General features: G+C 55.6%; 1 protein-coding gene across 2 annotated transcripts in view; it reads right to left on the bottom strand.

Moving 5' to 3' along the window:
* Nucleotides 1-185: 185 nt before the first annotated feature.
* WNT7A (Wnt family member 7A) overlaps nt 186-24578 on the bottom strand; it is an 87338-nt gene continuing 62945 nt past the window's right edge. Inside the window, exon 4 of one of the 2 annotated variants that reach the window (XM_034658839.1) lies at nt 186-610. In XM_034658839.1, coding sequence (XP_034514730.1) covers nt 209-610 — 402 coding nt within the window. In that variant the 3' untranslated portion in view covers nt 186-208. Of the gene's footprint in view, nt 611-21431; nt 24482-24578 lie in introns of those variants that run through there. The other variant, XM_002920689.4, reaches the window with a different exon arrangement.

Genomic DNA, 24578 nt, shown 5'->3' with positions numbered 1-24578 from the left:
ACTAGGGTAGACCGAGCAAAGCAGTCCCAGGCCTGTTCCTAGGGACACCCAGCCCACTGGGGACCGCATCAGGCAGGTAGGGACAAAGGAACAAAAGGCAGGGGAAAACCTGCATCATCAGTGATAGAGGAATTGAAAACCATGCAGGGGTAGAAAAATCACTGAGCTTGGGGGGGTAGGGGGGGAGCAGGGGACCACCCGGAGGGGCTTAAGGAGACCCCTCTGAGAGGAGGCTAGAGCTGCCGCAGGGCAGCATAGCTGGGAGAAGCGTGTCCCAGGCAGGGGCAACAGCAGGTGCCAGGGTCCCAAAGCGGGAAGAAGCTTCTGGGAGCCTGGGCACAGAATGGGCCTGTGTGGTCACAGCGCAGGGCTGAGAGGAAGGGCAGGAGTGACTCTGGAGACTCAGTGAGGCCCAGGAGAGGAGTCGGACTTCCTTCCCACTGGGGCGGGGAGCACTGGGCTGTTCTAAGCAAGGTAATGACATCTCTGATTGCTTGGTGGGAAGAGAAGCCAGGAGGCTCGCCAGGAAGATCTTGTAGCCGTCCGGACAAGAACTGATGGTGGCAGGTCCAGGGGGCAGTGGAGGAGAAGGAGTCGACGGAGGCCGGAGCTGTTTAGGAGTGGGAAACAGTAGCTCAAGGGTCAGGCACGCAAGGTGAAGAAGCAAGACAGGTGAGGAATGAGGCTGAAGTGTATGGTCTGAGCAGGAAGATCTGGAGGGGGGATAATCAGGAGTTCACACTGGCCTCATGGACTTGCCTGTGAGACCTTAGAACGGATAGGACACAGGTAGTGGGATGCCTGATTTCACTAGGGTGGATGTTTCATACCAATGGATGATCACCTGGAGACAGACACAGAGAGAGTAGGGAGGTTGGGCCCATGGCCAGGCCAACTTGAGCTTAGGTCCTATTAATCAAGGCCTATACCTAGAATGATGGAGGTGACATTTTTGCTTTGTGCTGCTCAGACTCTTCCTGGATCCTGGGCCTGGGACTGGTTGAGAGGAACCCACCAGGACTGGGAGGAGTCTGCAGACACCATTTGGTAAGTGGGGCTGGGGAGATGCCACACTCCGTCTTGAGTCTCTGCAGGCTGCCCCAGGCAGGGGGAGGAGGTGGGGCTTAGGGCTCCAGTGGCCAGAGCATAGAGAGGCAGGCTCCTGTGTGGTGTGAGGGAGACTTTCCTCCCAGACAGGCTCCACAGGCATGGGGCAGGCTGACCAACGAGAAGGGAGCTCTGCATTCAGGGCGCTGTGTGAGCTGGGGATGGACAGCCTTGCAGGGAGGGTGATGCAGATGGCCTCTCGCATTGGGTGGGGGCTGGACTCTGGAATCGGCAGGGCCCCTCCTGCTCAGCCATGCGGCCTCCGAAGGGGAACAGTGTTCCCAGGGAGCAGCAGGAACCACTGCTGATTACAAATTGCTCTGTGATTTTTCTCTCGTTACCAGGGCGACAGCAGGCCGAGCATCTCAAGCAGCAGCAGGATGCAGCCGGCTCTTTTAAAGCCATAGATGATTTTCCTTCAGGGTTCACTTTCCCCGCTTCCTCATCCTCCCTTTCCGCTTGCCCTCCTGTCTTCTTCAGGCCGTTCCCTCCCTCTCACCTGCCCTGTACTTGGCATCAGGGATCCTACCTGTCCCCTGCTTGCCTTCCAAGTACTGTGCCTTCTTCTTGTAACTCATGCCCAGGCTTCTTGCTCACGACTTCTCTGGGCCTTGGTTTCCCCATCTTTGGAACAGGAAGGACATGAGCCTGGAGGACCCTACCCACCCCCACATATGCAAATCCAGCTCCCCCGTGGATGTCCAGGGCTGATACTGCCTCTGGCAGGAAGACTCCTGATGTCTCCGCCTGAAGTATGTTTGCGCGCATCGCATGCGTTCATCCGCCTGCATGGGCCAGTGCTGCCGCCTCTGGCCACAAGTGACTCCTGAGCCCTTGAAATGTGGCCCCTTAGGTTTCACGCGCTCAAACATTTGAGATATATTGGGTTAAATGACATTACAATTCATTATACCAGTTTATTTTTACTTTTTAGAAAAGCTTGTAATGACCTACATGGCTCACATTCTGTTTCTATCGGAAGTGACATCCAGCGGACATCTGTGAATGTGGGGTCGCAATGGCAGTAGCAGGTGCTGTGAACGGAGTTCGGTGACTCACTCCATCCTGATGAAACCCCGTGACATTCTGTTCATTTTCCTATTTAGTATTTCTATTTGACGGGGGGATTAACAGGAGGTTTGGAGAAGGAGCCCTGTGTCTGAGGGCACACGGCTCGGGAGGTGGGGGGTTGAGCCCCCCCAGTCTCCATGAGAGGCTCGAGGAAATCAAGCCGACAGGCGTGGCCATTGAGGCGGAGGCTGGGAGATTTCACAGCTGGGGGGGCGGACATGCAGATGGCTGGCAATGGCCAGATGCTGTCCAGGCGTCTGCGGTGTCAGGTCGTGGTAAGCCCTGAGGGGTTCATCACCAACCCTTTATCCCCCTTCTCAGCGCATCGCCCCCACACTCCGGCATCACCACTTCACCTGGGTGGATCTGCCATTCAGGTGCCACCTGCCATTCTGTCCACAGGTTACACAGAGTTGACCTGGCCCCACCCCCTCACAGCCCCATTGCAGCATGCACAACAGCCTGGTCTGTGTGCTTGGTGCAGCGTTTCTGAAGCCGCAGGTCTGTAGGCTAGGGATGAAGCAGGAGGGCCACAGCCCACCCCGGGGAGGGGGGGGAGCTGTCATCCAGATTCCATCTGAATGTCCCCAAAGATCTTGCTCTTAAACACCCTGACTGCAGCCCACTAGGCCAGCTGCTCGTCTTACCCTACCCCTACACTCCCTGCCCTGCTCCACGCTGCTCGGCACCCAGAGGCTGACCTCCGAGGACCCCATCATCCAGGCTCTGTTGCCCTCCTGCTCCCAGCTGGGCTCGGCCAGTGGAAAGGCAGAGGAGGGGCATGGGTGCACTTAGTCCCCGTCTTTCTCGTCCAAGGTCACCGTGGCTGCCTTCCTCTAGAGCTGCAGCTCGGCATGGGGCCCCCTCCTGGGGCTCCAGCCCCCACCAGGCAGCACTCCCTACCCCGCCCCCAGGTCCGGGGTGGTGAGGCCTCTGCTCCGGCCCTGGGGGCTCCCTGAGACCGGCCCAAGCCCTGTACGTAGTGCCTCCATCGGGGGCTCTTCAGGCACCCTGCAGAGGGGACATCGGTGTCCAGCTGGGACTGCGTGAGTCTACCTGTGGCTGCCGCACAGCCCGGAGCTGGGCGGGTCCCCTGGTGTGGTCCAGCTATGGAAGCCCCACCTCGTTCGCCGCCCTCTGCATCTGGTTTGCTGCACACTCTGCTCCCTCTTACCGCTGTCAGTTCCTCTGAGTCTTGGCCTCCTCACTGGGTCCTATAGGTCCACTCGAGGCCTAGAGCTCGTTATCGCTCCGTGACAGGGTCCTTGACCCAGCTGAGGGCCTTCTAGAGACATGGTCTGCACCCCGTTCTTTCCCCATCTCCTGTATCCCAGGGCCGGGCATGCCGGTGACCCCAGTACATTTTGTTCAATGGCTGAGTCAATGAAGTAATACGGCATATCCACAAAGTCTGCAAGCAAAGACAGATCCGTGTATGTGGGTACGTCTGTGTGATACATATGTGTATAGATGCCCATATCTAGTGCCTGTATACGTGCATGTGTATACATGCCTATTTACACAAACACACACATATGTACGTATGTACGTAAAGTGTCGTCAGGGACATTGATTTGTAAAACCATTTAAAAATGCCATGTAAGTGTCAGACTCCGGCAACTCTGTGCCCTGCAGATGCCAACTGGATGCCTGCGGCCTCACGCCTTCGGGGTTTACTCTGTCCAGCAGAGCTTCTAGCACAGGGCCTCCCGCACGCTCGGCATGAAGAAATGGTCGGGAAATGGATGAACAGACCCTTGCTGGATGGAGGCAGGATATCCTTGGGACTTTGTGTCATTTCTGGGGCCAGTGCCCGGCCTGAGTGGTCCCCAGGCAGTGCGGCAGGCTAGTGGACCGATGGGAAGCACGGGTAGGTGCGTGCACCCTGTGGGAGCCTGGGCTCCGGCATTCACCAGCTTTGGGGAGACGCCAGACTGGCTATTCTCCATAAGCCCCTCCAGATCCACTCTCGGCTCTGCTCTGTGCCCTGGGGCTGACCCTGGGTCTGCATCCATGGCCTCCCAGCCCACTGGCTTGACCTGGCCTGAAAGGGGATCAGAGGGTGGGTGGGGCTCCCTGGCCTCCCCTGCTGGGTGGCCAGTGGCGGTGGCTGCGTTCCCTGATGCCTGTGGCCCCTGTCCGGCAGCCACCCCTCCAGCTGCAGCTGCCCACAGCAGGTTCCAGGAAGGGCTGTTCTGCCCCAGGCTTCAGGAGGGAGCAGCTCCGCACTGCCGGCAGCCCCTCGGTGCCTCACTGTCCCTTGCTGGTTTCTCTGACCCTGCCCACACCTCTGTAACCGGCCCCTTCATTTATTATTCATTGGATTGTGCTATCTGTTCCCTGCTATGACCATGCCTCGTTTCCTAGGCATGTCACTTCCCAGAGTTGAGCGTTGGTTTCTGTAAAATGGAGCAGCCACCAGATAGGGTGGTTGGACAGGTTAAACGAGAGAACTCACCTGGGAGCATGGCCAGCTCATTGCTAGCACACAGGAAATGGCCGTTGAGTCCCCATGCTATGGGGGGGGCAGGGGCTGGGAGCAGGGTAGAGTAGGGGTTAGCAGCACGGACTCTGCAGTCAGATGGGCCGGATACAAATCCCAGCTCTACCCCATCACAGCTGTGTGACCTTGGGCAAATTACTCAGCCTCTCTGTGCCTCCTCTATAAAATGCAGGTGGTAGTTAGGCTAATATCTATCACACAAGGGCTGAACACAGTAACAGCATGAAACACTCTAACAGCAAGGGCTGTGACTGCCACTACCTAGTGGCCACAGAATCCCCACGTGTGCAGCCTAGGAGTTCAATGTTAGCAGCGGGGCTGGCAGGCTCCTGCCAGCATTTACACCGGGGTCATTGGCAAACCCCACAAATGAGAGTCTCCTCCTCCCCTCGCATGAGGTTTAATTGTCCCTCATTTTCCTGGACTTCTTGTTCCGTGAGGACAGTTGGACCATGGGGTGAAGCAGCCCTGGACAGCATGTTCGTGTCCTCTCCTGAGTGAGTGAGCGATCTGGGGGAGGGGGTGCCCTGTGACACCCGGCCCCCACTCCTGCGGCCTCACGATCCTCACTCGGGGGGCTCAGTCCATCGTGTCTGCCGTGGACATGCGGGGGGGGGTGGTACCTGCAGCCGGGCTGCAGCTCCCCGGCCCGATCCGGCCGGTGTGCCCCCCTCACCGCCCTGGCTGTGTAACCGGAGCCGCAGCCGGGGGAGCTGCTCCCGCCGCCGGATCGCACAGGTATCGGCTGACCGCCTGTGTCCCGTTTTCCTTCGCTCGAGGCGCAGGTAACAATGGCCGACAGTCCTCGCCGGGGGCCCAGCCCCCCCAGGGAGAGGCCCTGCGGTGCTATCGGGCCACACGATCTCACCCCTTAAAAGGCCTGCCCTCCCTGCTGACAGAGCGCACAAACGGGGCCTTCACTCGCTGCCAGCCGCCGTCTGCAGCGCGGGGAGTGTGGGCCGGAACCCGGGCCCCCGTGCCAGCCAGGCCGTGCCGCTCGCCTTTCCCTCCATGTGAACCTGCCTCTGGTACACCTGCCCATCCCTCTCCCCTCGGCCTGGATTACACCCCGTGAGAGCCCTTTGTTCCTCCGCCCTGGTCGAAACCGGGCCTGGCATGGCCAGGGGCTGCGCTGCGTCTGCCAACGTAGCCATCGGCCAGCGGGCAGCCCCTTGGGCCCCTGCCCGGCTGGCCCTCTCTCCGTGGGAGCTCTGGGCTCGGCGAGCAGACTGGAGCTGGTGGGCGGGGAGAGGGGGATCCTGCTTTGCCTCAGGTAGCCCTGATTCTGTCTCCCTCCTGCCTCAAGGTGCCGGGCTTCTTTGCTCTCCAGGTTTCTCTGCAGCAGCACCCGAGGCCTGGTCTAGTGGTCTGGTTCTGCCCCGCTTACTGGATGAACTGGGGAAGTCTCTGGCGCTCACTGGGGCCTCTCTTCCTTATCTCCAAGGTGGAAATAATGAGACCCACCTCCCTGAGTTGTTTTTAGGACTGAAAGCCCACAGCCCACAGTGGGCCTTCAGGAATGCCGGCTGGAGTGGTGGTGGCAGGCCTGTGACAGCTGCGACAAGGCCGGGGGACAGGGAGAAGGACCGGCTCGGCGGTAGGCATTGGGCTAGACACCCTTACAATGGAATCCGCACAGAGGGGTGGGGAGGGGAGGCTAAGGAGGCCGAGTTTCAGGCCAGGTCTTGGGGTTCTTGAGAGAGAATTCAGCCTAAGTGAAGTCACGCTTGCCATATTTGAAGGACTCCATAGCCATGCGTGGCCAATGGTCCCAAGCTGGGCAGCACAGCTTTAGAACGTTTCCGGCACTGCCAAACATTCTCTTGGACGGCGCTGCTGGAGAGCCTGGTGAGTGACTTAATTCAGCACACACTTGTTGAGCCCCTACAGGGTGCCAGGCCCCACCTGGGCCATCCACAACCTACCCGTCACAGGCACCCTCTGAGCGCTCGTGGCTTGATCTTTCCACACACGTTTATTGGGCGCAGACCATGGGCTAGCCCCAGAGGGAGGGGGATGCAAGCTCTGCCCTTGGCAAGCTCGCAGCGGGCAGGGAGCGAAAGCTTGGACGCACATCCCAGGAGACAAACCTGGGGGTGAGAAGTCCCCTGAGAGCTGTGCGGAGGGAGGGCTCTGGTGGTGACGTCACCCCCACTAGAGCAAAGGATGCTTCCGTTTCTCCATCTGGAAGTGTACCACATGGTCTGCGATTACGCTCCTGGGTCTTCAAATTCTGAGTTAAGCACCCATGATTCCCACTGCCAAGGTTTTAAGTGGGCCTAAGATGTGCTTCCATACATCCAAGCATGAGGAGCTCGTTATCTTCACTTTAGCAAAATTTAACCTAATCTAGTGATGGTAGGCAGGATAATGGCCCCCAAATATGGTCGTGGCCTAATCCCTAGACTTTGAACGTGCAAATGACTGAAGGATCTTGAGATGGGGAGATTATCCTGGATTATGGAGAAGGACCTACTGTAATCGTAGTGGTCTTATACGAGGAAGGCAGGGTGGGGATATGAGGACAGAAGCAGAGATTGGAGTGATGTGGAGAGATGTGCTCTGAAGACAGAGGAAGGGGCCATGAGCCAAGAAATACAGGTGGCAGTAGAAGCTGTCAAGGAAAGGGTTCACCTCTCAGAGGTTCCAGAAAGATCCAGTCCTGCCAACACCTCGATGTTAGCCCAGAGAAACTGATTTCAGACTTCTGACTCCCAGAACTGTAAGGGAATAAATCTGCCTTGTTTTAAGCCACGAAGTTTGCGGTGATTTGTTACAGAGGCCATAGGAAACGAATATACTAGCATCATGGTTAACGTCATGGGTTTGGGCACCCGACTGAAATAGGTTCGAATCCCAGCTACTACCTTTACTAACTGGATAATCTGGGGAAGTGGCTCCATTTCAGCATGCCTCAGTTTACCTTCGCTGATAAATGGGGCTCATAATGAGACCTGCCCAATAGGGTCACTAAGGGACTTGAGAGAAATCATGAAAGCAGATTCTTCAGAAAGTGCTCCCTGCTGGCCTCATTCTCATGACCTCATGAGAGGCAATGTGTGGTTTACTGAGAGTGTAGTGACCAGAGGCAGACCATCTGGGCTGCAAAATGACTCAACCCTGCCTCCGTTTTTTCACCTGTAAAATTACAGTAATAATGGGGATGTTCCGAAGATCACGTGAAATACTGTGCATCCAGCACTGAGAATGGAGCTGGCTCCTGGTAAGCATTTAATCAACACTAATTATTATGATTGATGTTATTGTATTCGCAGCCCTAGTGCCCCAGCCTGAGGACCATCTGCCAGGCCTGGCCCCCGACAGCCAGTTCCGTAGGCCAGAGCCGAGGACGTGGTCAGGTAGGCTGCATGGCAATGCCCTACAGGGGGGACAGGCAGAATGGGCCTGCGACTGGCCAGACCAGGCCTGGCTCTCTGTTGCTCCACTTTCTCTGCCCCCCACGCCCCTCAAGCTGTCCAAATACTGGCCGGGCGCCCGAGGAGGACTCCCAAGGAACAGCTCTGGGAAAGGTTGGTCGTCCGCAGCATGCGGCTGGAGGAAGTGGCCCTTGTTTGCTTTCCTGCAGCCCCAGGAGCTTCCTTCCCTCTGTGTGTTTGCTTTGCTTTCCGGCAGCTGCCTGCTGTGGAGGGCTGGCCGCCCCGCGGACCCAGGTCCTGGAGCCCCAGACACTTCCAGACCCCGAGAAGCGGCTTGATAACAACAGCTCAACCCCTGGCCTCCGCTCCCAGAATCAACTCTTGGACTGCCCGCCCTGGAAACTAATGGAAGAGCAACCAAAGCCAGCATTTGCTAAGGACCCACTGTGTGCCAGGCTCCCTTCTCAGCCTGAGTACCCATGTGTAGCAGCTCCTCCTACCCTCGCGGAGACACTAGGAGCCAATACCTTGCCATCTCCATCTACCAGCCGGCAAACAGGCATGGAGCCGGCAGGCAGCGCGCCCAGGTTCCCAACACTCACAAGACTTGGATCGGGTCTCCAGGAGCCCCGCTCCCAAAACACCTGCCCTGTGCACCCCTTGGAGCTTTAACAGAGAGTCAGGCTCAGAATCACGACATCAGAGCATTTCAAAACAGAGTCGTAGAATGCAGGCACCAGATGACAGAAATTCTCAGCAGTATCACGGGATCTGGTAACCAAGTCAGAGATCTGTATTCTCAGGCTCGTTACATCTCATTGCCAGGAGACCCTACATGTCCCATGCCCCTCCTTCTGCTCAGTCCCTAAGATGCATTTTCTTGCACACCCCCGTGTGGGGCTCTCCTGCCTCCCCTAGCCCGCCCATCCTCCAGCAGCTTCCATCCCCCCTCCTCTCCCTCCTCCTTGCCTGCATCAATTAGCACCCCTGCCTCTGAACATCTGGTGACAAACAGTGGCACTGATTACAAGGCTGCGCGCTTCTCGTGCAGATTTCACAGGGCCGTCCCCGGGGAGGATGGGGGAGCTGCCTCCTCAAGCCGGGGCTTGGCAGGAGACTGCTCTAGCTCCCCCAGCAGGCCCCCAGCAGAGGGAACTTCAGGCGGTGGCCATGAAGGAACCTCATGCGATTCTCGGCCAGAATCGGCCCCAGAATGTTTGTATGGAAATAAAACATGCTAGTGGGAGCAAACAAGAGTTGTCCGGGGCAACCCAGAACTTAATGGAGGAGCCCCCCCTGCGACACCCTGGTGGGTGCTTGTCCAAAGCCCCTGGGATTCCTCCAGCAAAGGAAAGCTCACTACCTCACAGGCCTTCCACAGTTTATCCAGGGGCATCCCGCGGGATGATCAAACCCCTTCTCGGGGGATCCCTCAACACGTAAAAGCTGCCACTGTTTGACCCTGAACCCCCACTTCTAGGAGACGAGAAGACTTTGCAGCAAGATTCACAGCAGTGCTGAAAGATAAATGTTCAAGGACCTCTGTTACCATGTTGTTGGTGATGGTGGAAAAACCGACGGAATCCTTTTCCAGATCCATCTACAGGAGGATGAGGACATACATTTGGGGGCCTCCGTGCTATGAAATCCTCTGTGACTGTTAAAAAGAATGAGGCAGGTCTACTTATGTGTAATGTGGAGTCGAGAAAATACCTTGGGGAACAGGCGTGTCTCAGGGACATATACGTATATGTTCGTATTCACACACACCGAGTGTGGTCCCAGCGGCTCCCTCTGGGGGAGCAGGATTTGGAACATATTTTCACTTTTACTGTAGACACTTCTGTATATTTTTAAACCAGGGAGGGCATAATACTTTTGTTATTAAAAGATAAAAAGGAAGAAGACATCCTTCCTTACCCCGAGGCAGTGTGTCTAAAGAGCGCCCCGAGTGGGAAGGGCGGGCTCACTGACTCCCGTCTGTCAGCTCATTTGCTGAGACTCTGGGCTGGACACCTGCCTCTAGCTACAGATGGACAAGGCTCCAATCTTCCTGTTCTAGTAGGTAATTCCAGTGGCTCAACCAGCAAAACCTGGGGATCTTGGTGGCTTAGTGCAATCGAGGTGACCCCTTGTGTTTCTGCAGTCTGGAGTGGGCGTGGGGCAGGAGGCAGGCCCAGGCTCCTGCCACCTTGTGGCTCAAGAACCCACCGGCTTCTTCCCCACCTAGGCCTGGGTATGATGCACACCCACTGGTGTCCACAGTTGCCCGGGGGGATGTGGTCCTGCAGAGCCGTCTCCCAGACACAGGAGGGCTGGGGCCCCCGGGAGGTGGCTCTGCTCTGACGCAATGAGCACAAAGGCTCTGGACCTCTCTGCCTCCACTAGCAGCAGCTTGGCTTGTGCAGATTAAGCGCCGTGACTTCAGTGCAGGCCGTGGGGCTCAGGAGAGAAATTAAGTGAGCTCACCTAAATATCCACGTGGATCTGAGTTAAAGCTGCCCCAGGAGCTGTGTCTGAGCGGTGCTGAGGAAGGCGCACCCGGTCTGTGTTGAGGCTCCTGCCAGGGGCTACTCTGTGCTTGCTATGGACTTGGCATGTGCCAGCTTCCTCACCTCTAAACCCATTGAACAAAAACACAGTGTCGGTTAAGTATCTGCCTTCAGCTCAGGTCATGATCCTAGGGGTCAAGTTCTCTGCTCAGCAGGGTGCCTGCTTCTCCCTTTCCCTCTGCCTGCTGCTCCCCCTGCTTGTGCTCTCTCTCTCTCTCTCTGCCAAATAAATAAATAAAATCTTTAAAAAAAAACCCAAAAAACAAAAACTCCTGCAACATAGTGACCAACGTGCATAAGTGCCAAGAAGAAAAATAAATCTGGGTCCAGGGTTACGGGGCAACAGGTAATGATGCTCGGGTATCTTAAGCAGGGCCGTCCATCAGGGGTGGCCTCTGTGTGGAGGTGACTTCTGGACAAGGACCTGCCTGTGGGGAGGGAGCCATGTGGCAGTCCCGAGGTTGGGGATGAGCGTGGCAGTTCAGACCCAGCCAGGAAGCCTTGGTTTGAGCCAGTGAGCAAGCCAGGACATTGGGAGAGGGAGGTGCAGGTGGGGGCCAGATCTTGTGGACCCTCGGGGTTGGCCATGGTGTTTGAATCTTATTCCAGTTGTGCTGGGAAACCGGTGGACGAATGAATGAAGTGGGAAAGTCACAGGGGGAAGAATGCAGCACGGACAGGCCAAGTGCAGGGAACTGCAGGCATCCCAGGAGCCCCGTGGACGTGTGGCCAGCACAGGCTTCCTCAGGACAAGACGCCTGTGGAGCAGGAGAGGCTGGCCAGGTAGCAAGCTCAGAAAAGTTCTCCCAGGTAGTGGGCCAAAGACTTAAACAGACCATTTACAGACGAGAAGACAGAAAATGTCAAGAAGCCCGCGAAGAGTTGAGCAAACTCCTTAGTAGTTACCAGAGAAGCCCAAGGTATCACTTTGCAATGATTAGACCCGCAAGAATTGAAAAGCCGGGTACTGACATGTGCTGGTGTGGGCACAGGCAGAGAGCACCCCCAGGGTCCCGCATGGGGACAGCAGCTGGCGGAGCCAGTCAAGAGAACCACCTCCCAGGGCTCATGCAGATGAAGTCACACCTACCCTAGGTGCTGGGACACGGCAATTCTGTTCCTGGATACTTACCCCCAGGCATTCTCACCCAGGTCCCTTAGGCGACATTTGATGTGTAAGGAGGCGCCCTGCAGTGCTATCTGGGGCAGTGGGCATTGCAGCACGGATGCCACCTGTCCAGAGTCGATGGCCACGTCCTGAGTGCCTACTACTGGCTAGACACGGTGCATCACACTTGACCTCATTACTTCATTGCAGAAAGAGTCCCTTCCATCCCTGTTTACCGCTGAGAAGGCTGAGGCTTAGCAAGTCCCAGAGTTAGGAGCTAAGGTCTATGTCACTTGGCCTCCCCCAAAGTCAGCTGTCCTGGGTGATTTCACTCAGCTCCCTATTCAAGCGGCAGCTCCTCCAGAAATGGGGGCCGGAAGGCCAGGCAGGACCTGGCCTTGCAGGACACATCCTGGCTACGGTCAGGAGCCAGGCTGAGCGAGTCTTGTTAGCAGCCCCATGACTTCAGACAAGTCGTCCCTTTGCATGACATCCTCAGGCTTCACACTTGTGAAAGGGGCACAATGAGACTCACACAAGAGACCTTAGTGAGGCTTGTCGGGTCAATGTTTGTTTCCCTTCTCCCCATTGCCCAGATGCATAGGGGAAATCTCTCATCACCATGTCAGATTTAAATAAGGAAGGCTTCTCAGAGGGGGCGTATCTAATCGTGGAAACTGGCTTTGCAAAAGTTAGATCGGGGCAAACCGAGCTCTTGTTCCAGCTGTGCGGCCTTCTCTTAGTGCCTGACCCTCCCCCATTGTTAAACCAGCTGGTCCAGGTGAGCAGACACTCTGACCCGACCCAAGCAATGCTACTTGGTCAGGGGCCGGGAGCCCTGGGGGCTCTCTGTGAAAGAGCCCAGCTAGGGGAGAGGCAGAGCCCTGAAGGAGCATGGATGGATCGCGTGGTCACGATAAGGGGGCTTCCCAGCGGCCAGAGGCGGTGCTGGTGCCTGCTAGGCCCTCACCCCTTCTCTGACCAGTAGACCCTCTTCCATGAAACCGCCCCAGCTAAGATACTTGGAGTCAGGCCTCCCCTACCATTAGCCTGGACCCGAATATACCAGAGAGGCCCGTTGTGGAGCTGCACATCCTCCTGGTGGGGCAAGCCGGCACTCGGGATGACAGAGGCAGGCATGAGAACCACCTCGGGCTTCCAGGCCCGGCCCCGCCCCCGCCCCCTCTCAGCAACCTGGGCGCTCTCTCACCTCTGTACCTCCAGTCCCGCCCTGGGGACAATAGCAGTGCCTACTCACTGGGTGTTGTGCCCATACAATGGGACAATCAAGGGGCATTAAGCATACGAGCCTGATAAGCCACAGTCATTGTTATCCTGGAAAGTCCCACCCCTGCCAGAGCAGAGGGGACTGAGCCCTCGGGGTACCCCTCGGGCTGCAAAATCCCATTTGTCAGGACCCTCAGTCAGGAGAGGGTAAGTTATGCTGCTGTAACAAAAGCCCCAAATCCCACTGGCTTAATACAACAAAAGTTTATTTCTCACTCGTGCAAAATGTGTCAACTGGTCAGCTGTGGCTTTGTTCCGCGGCATAACAGAGCAGCAACCACCGTGGGGAACACTGCCCATCCCTCTGGCACAGGGGACCAGGGAGTTGGGAGGTGCGACCGACTCTTAAAGTGTCCTCCTGGACGTGAGACACATCACTGCCCCTTCCGTTCAAACTGGCCAACGCCAGTCATAGGCTGGCCCTATGAGGAAGCACAACCCTACTACGTGCCTGGAGGATGGAGAGACAGAATCTTTGCAAGCAGTGCCAGTGACTGCCGTGCCATCCAACCTTCATTATTACTATTGTTGTTGTTATTTTCAATATGGGATCGAGGAGTCAGCCCCAGACCAGGGAGCAGTCATTGGCAGAACAAAAGCCATCCCCTTAGTCAACAAGTGTTTATTGAACAGCTACTATGTACCAGACACTGTCTTAGGCATTGGGGAAATTATGGAAAATAAAAGAGTCAAAAAGCTCTGTGTTTAAATCTTTTTTTTCTCCTGGTGGTAGTGGAAGCACAGACAAGAAGCAGTCAACATAACAAGTGACTGAAAGCATAAGTGAAATGATAGAAACAAGAGCAAGGATAAGAAGGTTGGAGTCCTGGAAGGATGAAGGCCCTTTCAGTCTTAAATAGGGTGGTCAGGCCTCACCGAGAAGGTGACACATGGGTGAGGACTTGAAGGAGGTGAATTGGTAAGCCATGGTGGTGTCTGGGAAAGAGCATTCTGGATAGAAGAAGCAGCAGGCACCAAGCCTTGTTTTGTTATTCAATTGATAAACATTGTTTATTAGGGCCCACTCAGGCTGGACAGGTGCTGAAACCTTGGCACACAGAGCAGAATGAAATAATCCCTAACTGTGAAGACTTCAGAACCCAACAAGGAAGAAAGGATAGGCCTGGTCATTAATGAATTAACCATCCATCCACCCATCCATCCATCCATCCATCCATCCATCCATCCACTAAGCATCTATTCCGTGCCCAGAGTGCCCTGCCCTGCTGGGGCCTCAGTGCAAGATAAGACACAGTCTCTGTCCTGAGTTGCTCCCTGTCTGGTGGGGGAGGCAGGCACAAATGGGCAGCTATTCTCCAGGGTGAGAGAGAGAAGCATAGTGGTCAGAGGAGCCCAGGGAGAGCTGGGAGGCCAGGGCCACAGTCCTGAGACCTGAGTAGGGAGCGACAGTGGGGGCGGTCTTTGATCAGAGGCCAGGCATTGTGAATTTCCCCTTGTTGGGTGCTGGATATTTTCTGTGCTCCTGTGAATCTTCTCAAACTTTATTCAGAGATGCAGTCACGCCACATGGAAATAGTTTGCTTCCTTCGGTTCTTGCTCTTATGATCCAGTTGGTGACCTGGAGTAGTGCTCAGTGTAGAGCTGATCATTCCTCACTACTAAGGCAAGACCTTCCAGAAGGCTCCACCCACCTCCCTGTGAATTGTGAGACTTTCAGTCCTGTTAGTGGGAGCAAGTACTGTTCCCAGTCTTGTGTGACACCAGGTGACCTTGTCTCTAACCCTTTCAGACGATTCCTCCCCTGGCCTCAAGCAGCGTCCTGCGTATGCAGTGATGGCTCTGCTGGGATCTCGGGCCACTCTGCGTATCTGGGCAACTCTCTCCGCTGCTGCTCTGCCCTGTGAACCATGGCTGCCTCGGTCTCCGTGGACCCCAGGGAACTCTAGTCGCTGCAGCTCCCTGTCCTGTGCCCCCGCCTGGGAGCCCTCAAGGCAGCAAGCTGAGCCACCATCGAGCTGACTACATTTGTTCCCCGTTTTGCAAGGATCCTTGTCCTCCACGGCCTGAAATCCTGCGCTTTGATCAGCACTGCTTCATGTGTTCTGTTTTGTTGGTTTTAGGCAGGAGGGTAAATCGGTCACTGTGACTCCATCTTGGTCAGAAGTAGACACCCCCATGGGGCGCCTGGGGGGCTCAGTCCATTAAGCGGCTGCCTTCAGCTCAGGTCATGATCTCAGCGTCCTGGGATCGAGCCCCACATCGGGCTTCCTACTCACTGGGGAGCCTGTTCTCTCTCCCTCTGCCTGCCACTCTGCCTACTTGTGCTCTCTTTCTCTCTCTGTCAAATAAATAAATAAATAAAAAGTAGACACCTCAAATAATTCTGTACCTTCCTCATCTGAATTAAACGAGAGTCTTCTCTCCTCCATCTCCTCTCCTTCTGCTAACTCAGACTGATGTGTGCTCTGGGTCAGACCCTTCACTGTGCCCTGAGAGAGGCCACAGGGATGTCAGAGGGCCTCAGACCTGGAGGGGGCCCAGGACCCGGGGAGAAGCAAGAGAGGTAGTGCCGCCCAGGTGCCTGGCGGCATGTACTCAGAAGACATCCAGGAGCCCAGACGAAGCTTGCTGTGATGTCTAGGGAAGGACTGTCATCCTCCCCCGCTTTCACAGCTGACAAAACGGAGGCCCAGAGAGGTGAAGCCCCTCCCAAGTTCACCCAGCACAGGAGGTCAGAGCGGGACTTGAACCCAGGCCTGGCAGACCCTGATATTAATAGCTAACATTTGTTGGGGACTTTTTCTGTGCCGGGGACTGTTCTAAACACTTTCCACGCTCTGCTGTGCAGTCCCTGGCACAGCCCCATCAGGCAGGAATGCCTGGCTCAGTTTCCAACAGGCAATGCTGCTGAGTGTTTCAGAGTAGTGGGCTCTGGAACCGAGGTTTGAATCCCACTTCTAGCTTTTGAAGCATGGGTGATCTTGAACCCATTACTTAAACTCCTTGTCTCAGTGTCCTTACCTCTAACCAGGTGTTAAAAGTCAGGTTGTATCTCCCCCTACCCACCCACCCAAATTCGTATGTTGGAATCCTAATATCCAGGGCCTTAGAACATGACCTTATTTGGAGATCTGTCTTCAAAGAGGTGATCCAATGGAAATGAAGCCATTTGGATGGCCCTAATCCAGTATGACTGGTGTTCTTAGAGAAAGGGGACATTTGGATCCAGAGAATATGGAGGGAAGACAATGTGGAGAGGCTCAGGGAGAAAGCAGCCATCTACGAGCCAAGGAGAGAGGCTGGGAACGGACCCTCCCCGACATCCCTGAGTAGTAGCCAACCCGGCCTACGCCTCGATGGTGCCCTCCGAGCCTCTGGAGCTGTGAGGAAGTCAGCGTCTGTTGTTTAAGACCCTGAGTCTGCGGGACTCTGGTCCGGCAGCCCTAGCAAACCCCTATACCAAGGCTGCTACCAAACTCCTGTCTCACACCGAGAATCTCACGTGAGAGTATGTGTAAGGTGTTTGGGAAAGGGCCTGGCACACACTAACACTCAGGAATCATGTGTTGGAAGGAAGCCGTGGCCCAGAGAGGTGGAGCAACTTGCCCAGGATCACACAGCTCACAGTGTCCGAACCCAAACCCTGCGCTCCGGACAACTCGCGCGGCCTGCCCAAACTGCCCTGTAAGCTCTCTCCTAAGTGTGCTTTGACGGAGCTCCTGCCACCCTGTGCCTCCTTGGCCCCTAGCTGGTGCTTAACCACATTCATCGATCATCCTTTCAGAGGTCAAAGGGGAAGAAAATGAAACAGAAGGGAAGAGGGCCAGGCTGGCAGAGAAAGGATCTAACTCAAGGAAGTAATTACATATTAAGTGAAAAAGTCCACCGGCACGCTCACTGATTTAGCCCCGCCGTGTCCCTGATGGCTGTTGGCCCTGGCCGCCTTCCAGTGGCAGGAGCCGTGTCAGGGTGTCTGCGGCAGGTCACGTCTCTGCCACCGTCCAGGTGTGCTGGCCAGCAGGTGGGGGCTGCCAGGTGGGTTGGAGGCTGGGCAGGGCACAAGAAGGCATTCCTGTGAGAGGAGGGCCTGGCGTTCCAGGATGGAGCAGACTGGCGCCTGACTAAGCGCTAGATGACAGGCCCTGGGAGCCGAGCCTCAGTTTCCTTGTCTGTAGAATGCGTGTCACTGGGCTGGGGGAGCCCCAGGACCGGGGGTGTTCAAGAGCCTGTTGCTGAGTGGCAACTCCCAGCCGTGCCTTGTTGGAGGCCAGAGAGGGTCAGGCTGAGGCTGCAGAGAACAGAGTCCTCTCTGGTCACCCACGGTGGAGGAGGAGGGGTGCGGGGCAGGGGGTGGCGTGCAGGGGGGTGTGATGGACAGTTAGGTGGGTACTGAGAAGACTTCCCCAGGCTCTGAATTTGACAGCCAATGTTACCAGCATGGCAAGTGCCAAGATCATCACAACCAGCTCCCCCCACCCCTCATCTCTGCCCTGGGAGAGGGATCCCGATGCATGCCGGGGACGGAAGGCATGACAGCAGGGTGTGCAGCCAGAAAGTGACGGGGCCGTGCTGCCCGGGGCAGACACCCAGGAGGCTGGGGCCCTCAGCCCCCAGAGGCCCCAGGTACAGTTTGGGTCACCAGATTCAGCAAATGAAAATATAGGATGTTAAATTTGAATTTCAAATAAACAATGAATTGTTCTTGGGGTAAGTATGCCCTGTGTTAACGTCTGGTACCTACTTGCGCTAAACCTTTTGTTGCTGGTTATCTGCCATTCAGAGTTAACTGGGCCTCTGGTGTCACCTGACAGCCCTAGGTGTGGGAGGGGCAGGAGACTGGGTTTGAGGAAGGAGGCACTCTCCAGTCAGACTGCATGAGTTTTGGTCCTGACCCCACCACTTAACTAACCCCACAACCCCATCCAATTGCTGGAAATGCAGCCTGGGTTTTCTCCTGTCTTTATAGTACCGACCTCATGAGACTGGCGTGGGGAGTCCACGAGATCCTTCTAGAGCCCCTAGAATGCAGGGTGTCCAGACTCAATATATGCTCCCTCTTTGCCTTGTTGGCTGAATTTGGTGAGCAGAGGAACTCTAATCAGTTGCTAGCCATGCGTATCAGGACACAGGTCTCAAACGTCGGGGTGTCGGGACCCCTTAACATTTAGAGAAGTGATGGCAGACCCAGAGCTGTTCTCTGTGTGTGTTTTATCTATCAGTTGTTACAATAACAGAAATTGAAGCTGAGAAAAAATGTAAATGTCTATGCATTCATCTTCAATGATAATGAGCCCACTGTGTTCACATAAATAACACATTTTAAATGAAAATAGCTCTATGTTTCAAAACCAATAAAATAAAGCAGTGAGAAAAGTGGCCTTCGTTTTAAGTTTCTGCCCATCTCTCCCCTGTGTGGCTTCATCGAAGTCGGCTGGGTTCTCACATTGGCCATGGCACCCGGCCTCCTGCGTGTCACCTGGCTTCTGGAAGAGCCCACCATCCATGGGCTTTGAGTGCATGAGGGTGAAAAGGGCAAGTATCTCAGTATTACCATAAAAATAGTTGTGACCTTCTGATCTCCTAATCCCGAGGGAGCTCTGCAGATCACGCGTTGAGAATCCCGGTCTGAGGCCCATCCCAGGCAGAGATCCTGCCGCCCTGGAGCCACCCGCACACCCCGGTGGCGGGGACAGCATCCGGGCTGGCGTGAGGCAGTGCTGGCACGGTCTCGGCCACAATGTCCGCTTCCAGAGCCACGAGCCACGAGGAGCCCGCCTGCAGTTAGAGTGCACTTCACAGTGAGGTCACAAGGCCGAAGGGCCTTCCTGGCCCAGTCCCTCCACAGTCAGAGGGGGCGGAGCTGTGAGTGGAGCCCAGGAGCCTCCTGGGTGCCCTCCAACCTGCACACCCCTGATTCCCGCCCTGCCCCTGCACCCAACACACACACACACACATGCACACGCACACACACACGCGCACGCACACGCACACACACGCACACACACACGCACACAGTCACTAGGGGACCAACGCCAAGCAGGTGCCAGGGATTATAGGTGAACGGTGAAGGTCAAGCCCACTTCCATGTAACAGGTTGCTCAACCTGCCAGCAGCCTCTGGGTGTACGTCTTGTGAATATGACCAGTACCCCTCGGGGTGGCCTGTGTGCACCCCTCAGGGCCTGTCAGCGAGGTCTGTCTAGGGCTCCCGTCATGGCGGATGTGTGCCAGCCCTTCCCCTTTGTGAGTGCCTGCTCCCTCCGGGTCTCTCGCTCAGTGTCCTTGTGTGACCGCGGGTCCGTGTGCAAACACGAGCCTGTGGCATGACGCTCTCTCTGGGTCAGGGGTGGCTGACCACCTTGGAGGCTGAGCTGGAGGATGGCGGCAGAGTTCTCCTGTTATCTCCAGCACGTTCTTCTGGGGCCAGGAGCATCGTCGCAGCAACCAGGGGCCACCTTGTCAAAGAGCAGATGTGTCTGTGATTGCGGTAAGAGAGCTGGGTCTGTCTCTGCACCCCCAGCTGGCCCCTGAGCAGGCAGGCAGCACTCGGGACCCGCCAACTCTCGTCCCCCAGCTCCTTCGCTCTAGAAGCTCGACTGAGCCCAAGCAGGGGCCCGGCGAATCTGGGAACAGGTTCCAGATCTTCAGTCATTCTGAGTCAGCCAAGATTTATTAAGCCCCACTGTGTGCTGGGCAGTGCAGACCCAGTGCACCGAAGACGGATGAGGTCCTACACTCACAAAACTTAACAAATGTACAGATACCCATGCCTCACACGCCTCGGCCCCGACAGCGAGCCACGCACTGTGTTTTGCGGTTTACGTGTGTTGGTTCAGTTAATCACCGGGCTAATTTCATTACTGTTCCCGTTTTACACGCGGGGAGCTGCACGCACAGGTTAATGTACTCGCTGTAAACCATACAGCAGTAAACAGCAGAGGCAGGCGTGAACACAGGTCACCTGGCCCCACGCTCTTAACCGTTAATCTGCACAGCCTCTAATAAATGAGAAATACCATTTAATATAGTGGTAAAAGCCACAAAGAAACAAAAATGGTGGATGAAAGGTGCTGGAAGCCAGGGTCGCTGGGGTTATACCACTGAGGTGTTGGCCTTGGAGTTGAGTCTTACAAAAAGAGCCAGCCATGCCAAGGTCAGAGGGAACAGCATATGTGAAGGCCTAGAGGCAGACGGAAAAAGGCACATTTGGAAGAACGGAAGGAAGGCTGCTAGCTGGAGCCTCGTGAGGGAGGGGCTCTGTGCTGTCACAGATAAACTCCCAAATCTCAGCAGCTTCCGCAACAAGATGTGTATTTCTTGGTTGTCCGTGTTCCTGGTCAGAAGGTGGCTCTCCTCCAAGTGGCCATTCAGAGCCCTTCCTTCCATGGTTCCACTGCCCATACTCTATGGCCCCAGGGTGGCTGTGTCAGGCTTGCAGAAGGGAAAGAGCCTGTGAGGTGTTGATGGTCTGAGAGTGGAGCACATCGCCCCCACTTCATGGTCCAGAGCCTAGCCCCCCGGCCACTCTCAACTGCAAGGGAGAATGACAGGTGCTCCAGCAATGTGACCCGGAGTAAGAGGACCCAGGCCTGGTGAGAAGTAGTCAGACTCTGCCACCTACGGCTGCTGGGTGTGCCCACAGAGTGGTCAGATTTGAGTGTATTTGACAAATGGGATTTGCTGATGGATGGGGGGCAAGACAAGATCCAAGAATGACTCCAGGACCAAGCAGCTGACGGAGGTGGAGAAGCTGAGGCTCTGGGGTAGGGGAGAATGGGAGGATTTGGGGTTCCCTTAGCCAGCTGCCAGGGCACCTCCTGCAGGCCTATCCCTTCAGGGGCCTTGGGAAGGCCCAGATCCTGCCCTACGGAGCCTTGAACTAGGTTTAAACTTAAGTCCGGAGGATGTGTGAGTGTGTGTGCACACACATGTATGCACGCATATATATGTCTGAACAACAAGCAGGAACTTTGTCCCTCCCAGACCCCCTCCAAACTATTTTGCTGCTGCTAGGGAGCTCTGTGTTGATGAAAGGCCTTTCCCAGGAGGCACAAACCCCAGCCTTAATCTTCTTTCTGCTAGACTTGCTGTGTGCCCTTGCATAAAGCCCTGCCCCTCTCTGGGCCTCAGTTTCTCCATCTAAAACAAGAGGTTTGGTCCAAATCAGAGGCTGCATGCTGGTGGTTCAGCTTGCAGCCCGCACTGTCCTCATGGTGTTTGTCAAAATACCAAAAAGGTGGGAGATTTTCCTTAAAATTTTGATTTAGCTTCTTAAGATTTGGGCCTTTTTAATGTCTGTTTTGTTGAAAAGCAACTTCAGGAATAAACCAAAGAGGGGAAAATACCTTTGCCCAACACAGAGCCCAATATCTTTTACCATTGTGTTTGAAGAATCTTATCATTATGGAAAGAATAGTAATAGTTAATAATGATTTTATTTATCATTCATCCATTCCTCTGCAACTCAAAATGCCATACAATCATCACTTAGGAGAACCCCGTGACATAAATATTATTATCCTACTTTTACAGATGGAGAAACTGAGGCTCAAAGCTCAACTGAGCTGGGGAACCTCAGAGAGGGAGCAGGCCCAGGGTCGGGAACTAAAAGTGTGCTGAGGGACCAGGTGACAGGCTGGCAGCCCACCCGGCCATTCTTCTAGTAGGCCTCGCTGCCCTCATGCCAGACACGCTCTTCATCTGGATAGTAAGGAAGGACATAGGGGTAATTTCTGGCATCTTGGGAGGCTGATCAGAGCCTTCCCAATTCTCAGACACCATGAGGCTAGGAACAGAGGGACTACAAGCTTGGGAACCCTCTTTGCTCGTGGTAGACTCTGGTTTCCTAAGGCAGAGATAAACTGTGACATGGGATCTGTAAGAAGCTTCTGTATATATTCTCCTCCCTTACCTATCCACCCACCCACCTATCCACCCATCCAGATATCCATCCATTTACTTGCCCACCCCCTACCCATGCCCCCGTTCATCCATCCACTCACCCATCCATCCACTCATTCCTTCACATCCCTACCCATCCTGACACCTAAGTAAAGAAGAAATAAATGGTCCAACGGAAGAAATCAACCAACCATCCAGCCATTTTATTTGTCCATGCTGTGATCCAGGCCCAGCGCTGACACTGGGGAGTCCAACGCAGCCTAGACACTGAGGGGCTCCCAGTGCATGGGGCCATCAGGCTGTGGTCTCAGAGGTATCTGAGTTTCACCAGTGTCTGTGGGCACAGAGTTCAGAGGTGCCATCTCTTGGTGGCTCAACACAATCGCCAAAGGTCCCTGTAGTCTGCCTCACACCACACCTCACCCGCAAGCAGAGACACCCGGGAACCAGCAGATGCACAGGCACACCCACAGGCACACCCACCCCCACCTCTCAGGCACATGGAGAGCGACGCACGCATAGCTGGGTATAGGCAGGAGCACACACAATGCAGGCCCATCAGCATCCCAGACGTGCTTGAAGGTGCAAAGTCACATGACTACCCCAAGACTCCCGAAGGTCACACACACACACACACACACACACGCACACGGAAATGCAAACGGACACATATTAGAACACCCACAGCCTCCTGGAGGAGAGCTTTGCAGGGTGACAGGCACTGGATGTGGGTGGACCCAGAGCAGAGAGGCCTCGTCCACCCCTCTGCCTGTCTGCCCTAGGACTGCGACATCCAGGAAGCCCTGCCGCTCATGGGACCCCTCGCCCCAGCTCTTCTGCCCCGTAACTGAGGACGGTGCCTCAGCTCTCAGGACACACGGCCATGGCAGGGGCGTCCTGGTGACGAGCTGGCTCCCTGAGCTGGTTTCTGCCATGTGGCGAACCGTCAAGCCGTGTGATGGTCACCCAATGCCAAGGGCATGGGCCTGCCCACCACACAGCTCATCACGAGGTCACTGCTCGGTGACCCTGCTCAAAAGGCCTAGGCTGGGGATCTGATTCCTTTCCCAGGTAATATCAATGACACTCCAACCCAGGGAACCAGGGGCCACTTCCACCCACTTGGCCAACAGAACTCGAGAACCCAGCTATGTGAGGGTCCCCGTGGGTACCAGGCCTTGCTCCTCCTTTCCGCAAAGCAAGTACCAGAATTAAGAAGAAGCACAGGCCGTGGAATGATACAGGCAGACTCGATATAAATAAAATATTCATATAAAAATAGTCTTTTACAAAATATTCTCTCTTATCCAGTGGCTCACTTTCCAAAAGATGGAAACTGCTGGGAGTTTTATTATTATCTTTCCTCTCTCTCTGTATTCCAAACTGGATTCTTCTACTGGTGTAAGTTGGAGCTGGGGAGGCCTAAAGGATGGGAATCATAATCTGGGAGACGGCTCCAAATCTGGACCAGCTTAAATTTCTGGATAAGTAGCAGCAAACAGCAAAAAAATAGAAACGTGTGTCTATAGACCTCTATGTGTATAAAGGACGTCTGCTCTCAAACACCTAGGGCTGCAATGAGGGGGGTACTTGAGAAATCAACTAGTAGAAACATCTGCATAAAGGATAATTATGTACAGTTCTACTTGGCTCCTTGTCCTAGCGACAAAATTATCCCGCAAGGAAAGCAAGCGGTCCAGTTTGATTGCAGAAAACGGATCCCGACGAGGTGGAAGGATTCTTTTTAATTAAATAAATTAATATTATTTTTTATCAGAATAAATTGTTAAATATTGCTATGTTGAGGCCCCAGGGTCCAGAGCTCCTGGTGCGAGAGGCTCTGCTCCAGACGAGGAGGGCCCCCCCCAGGCGGTGTGTGGGGTGGGGCGGAGCAGCAGTGGGTGTGGAAGAGAACAGTCCAGGGCTCTGGGGAGATCTTTCGCCCAGGCGCCTGCGGAAAACCCAGGAGAGGTGTCCCCACAGCAGAAAAGACAAGCTCAGCATTCCCCCGCGGAGATCCCGGAAGAGACCTGGCAGGGTGACTGCAGCCCGGAAGCCGTCCGGTCCCTCCTGCAGTCTGACTTGCAGCCAGAGGCGCCCAGCCGGCCCGAGGGCGGCGCCGCCGAGGCCCGGGCTCACTTGCACGTGTACACCTCGGTGCGCTCGCTGCAGGTGTTGCACTTGACGTAACAGCACCAGTGGAACTTGCAGTTGCACTGCCACACGCGGGCGTACTGGTGGGTGTTGTAGCCGCGGCCGCAGCACATGAGGTCGCAGCCGCTGGCCTGCGGGGCCGTCTTGTTGCAGGCGCGGCCCTGCGTGCCCACGCTGCCCGTCACCGGGTCCTCCTCGCAGTAGTTGGGCGACTTTTCGATGTACACCAGGTCCGTGTCCATGGGCTTGCGGTACGACAGCGGCTTCTTGATCTTCAGGAAGGTGGGCCGCTTGTTGCGGCTGGCGCGCACGGGCTCCACGTGGACCGCCTCGTTGTACTTGTCCTTGAGCACGTAGCCCAGCTCCCGGAACTGCGGCAGGGTGGTCCAGCACGTCTTGGTGGTGCACGATCCGGACACACCATGGCACTTACACTCCAGCTTCATGTTCTCCTCCAGGATCTGCAGGGGCGGGCGGGGAAGAGCACAGCCCACGTCACTGCACGCAGCGGCCCGGGACGGCCCCCAGCCCGGCCCACCCCCGCCCCGCCCAGCCCAG

Source organism: Ailuropoda melanoleuca, chromosome 4, assembly GCF_002007445.2.
Source record: "Ailuropoda melanoleuca isolate Jingjing chromosome 4, ASM200744v2, whole genome shotgun sequence".
NCBI classification, from domain to species: domain Eukaryota; kingdom Metazoa; phylum Chordata; class Mammalia; order Carnivora; family Ursidae; genus Ailuropoda; species Ailuropoda melanoleuca.
This window is presented reverse-complemented; position numbering and strand designations above follow the sequence as displayed.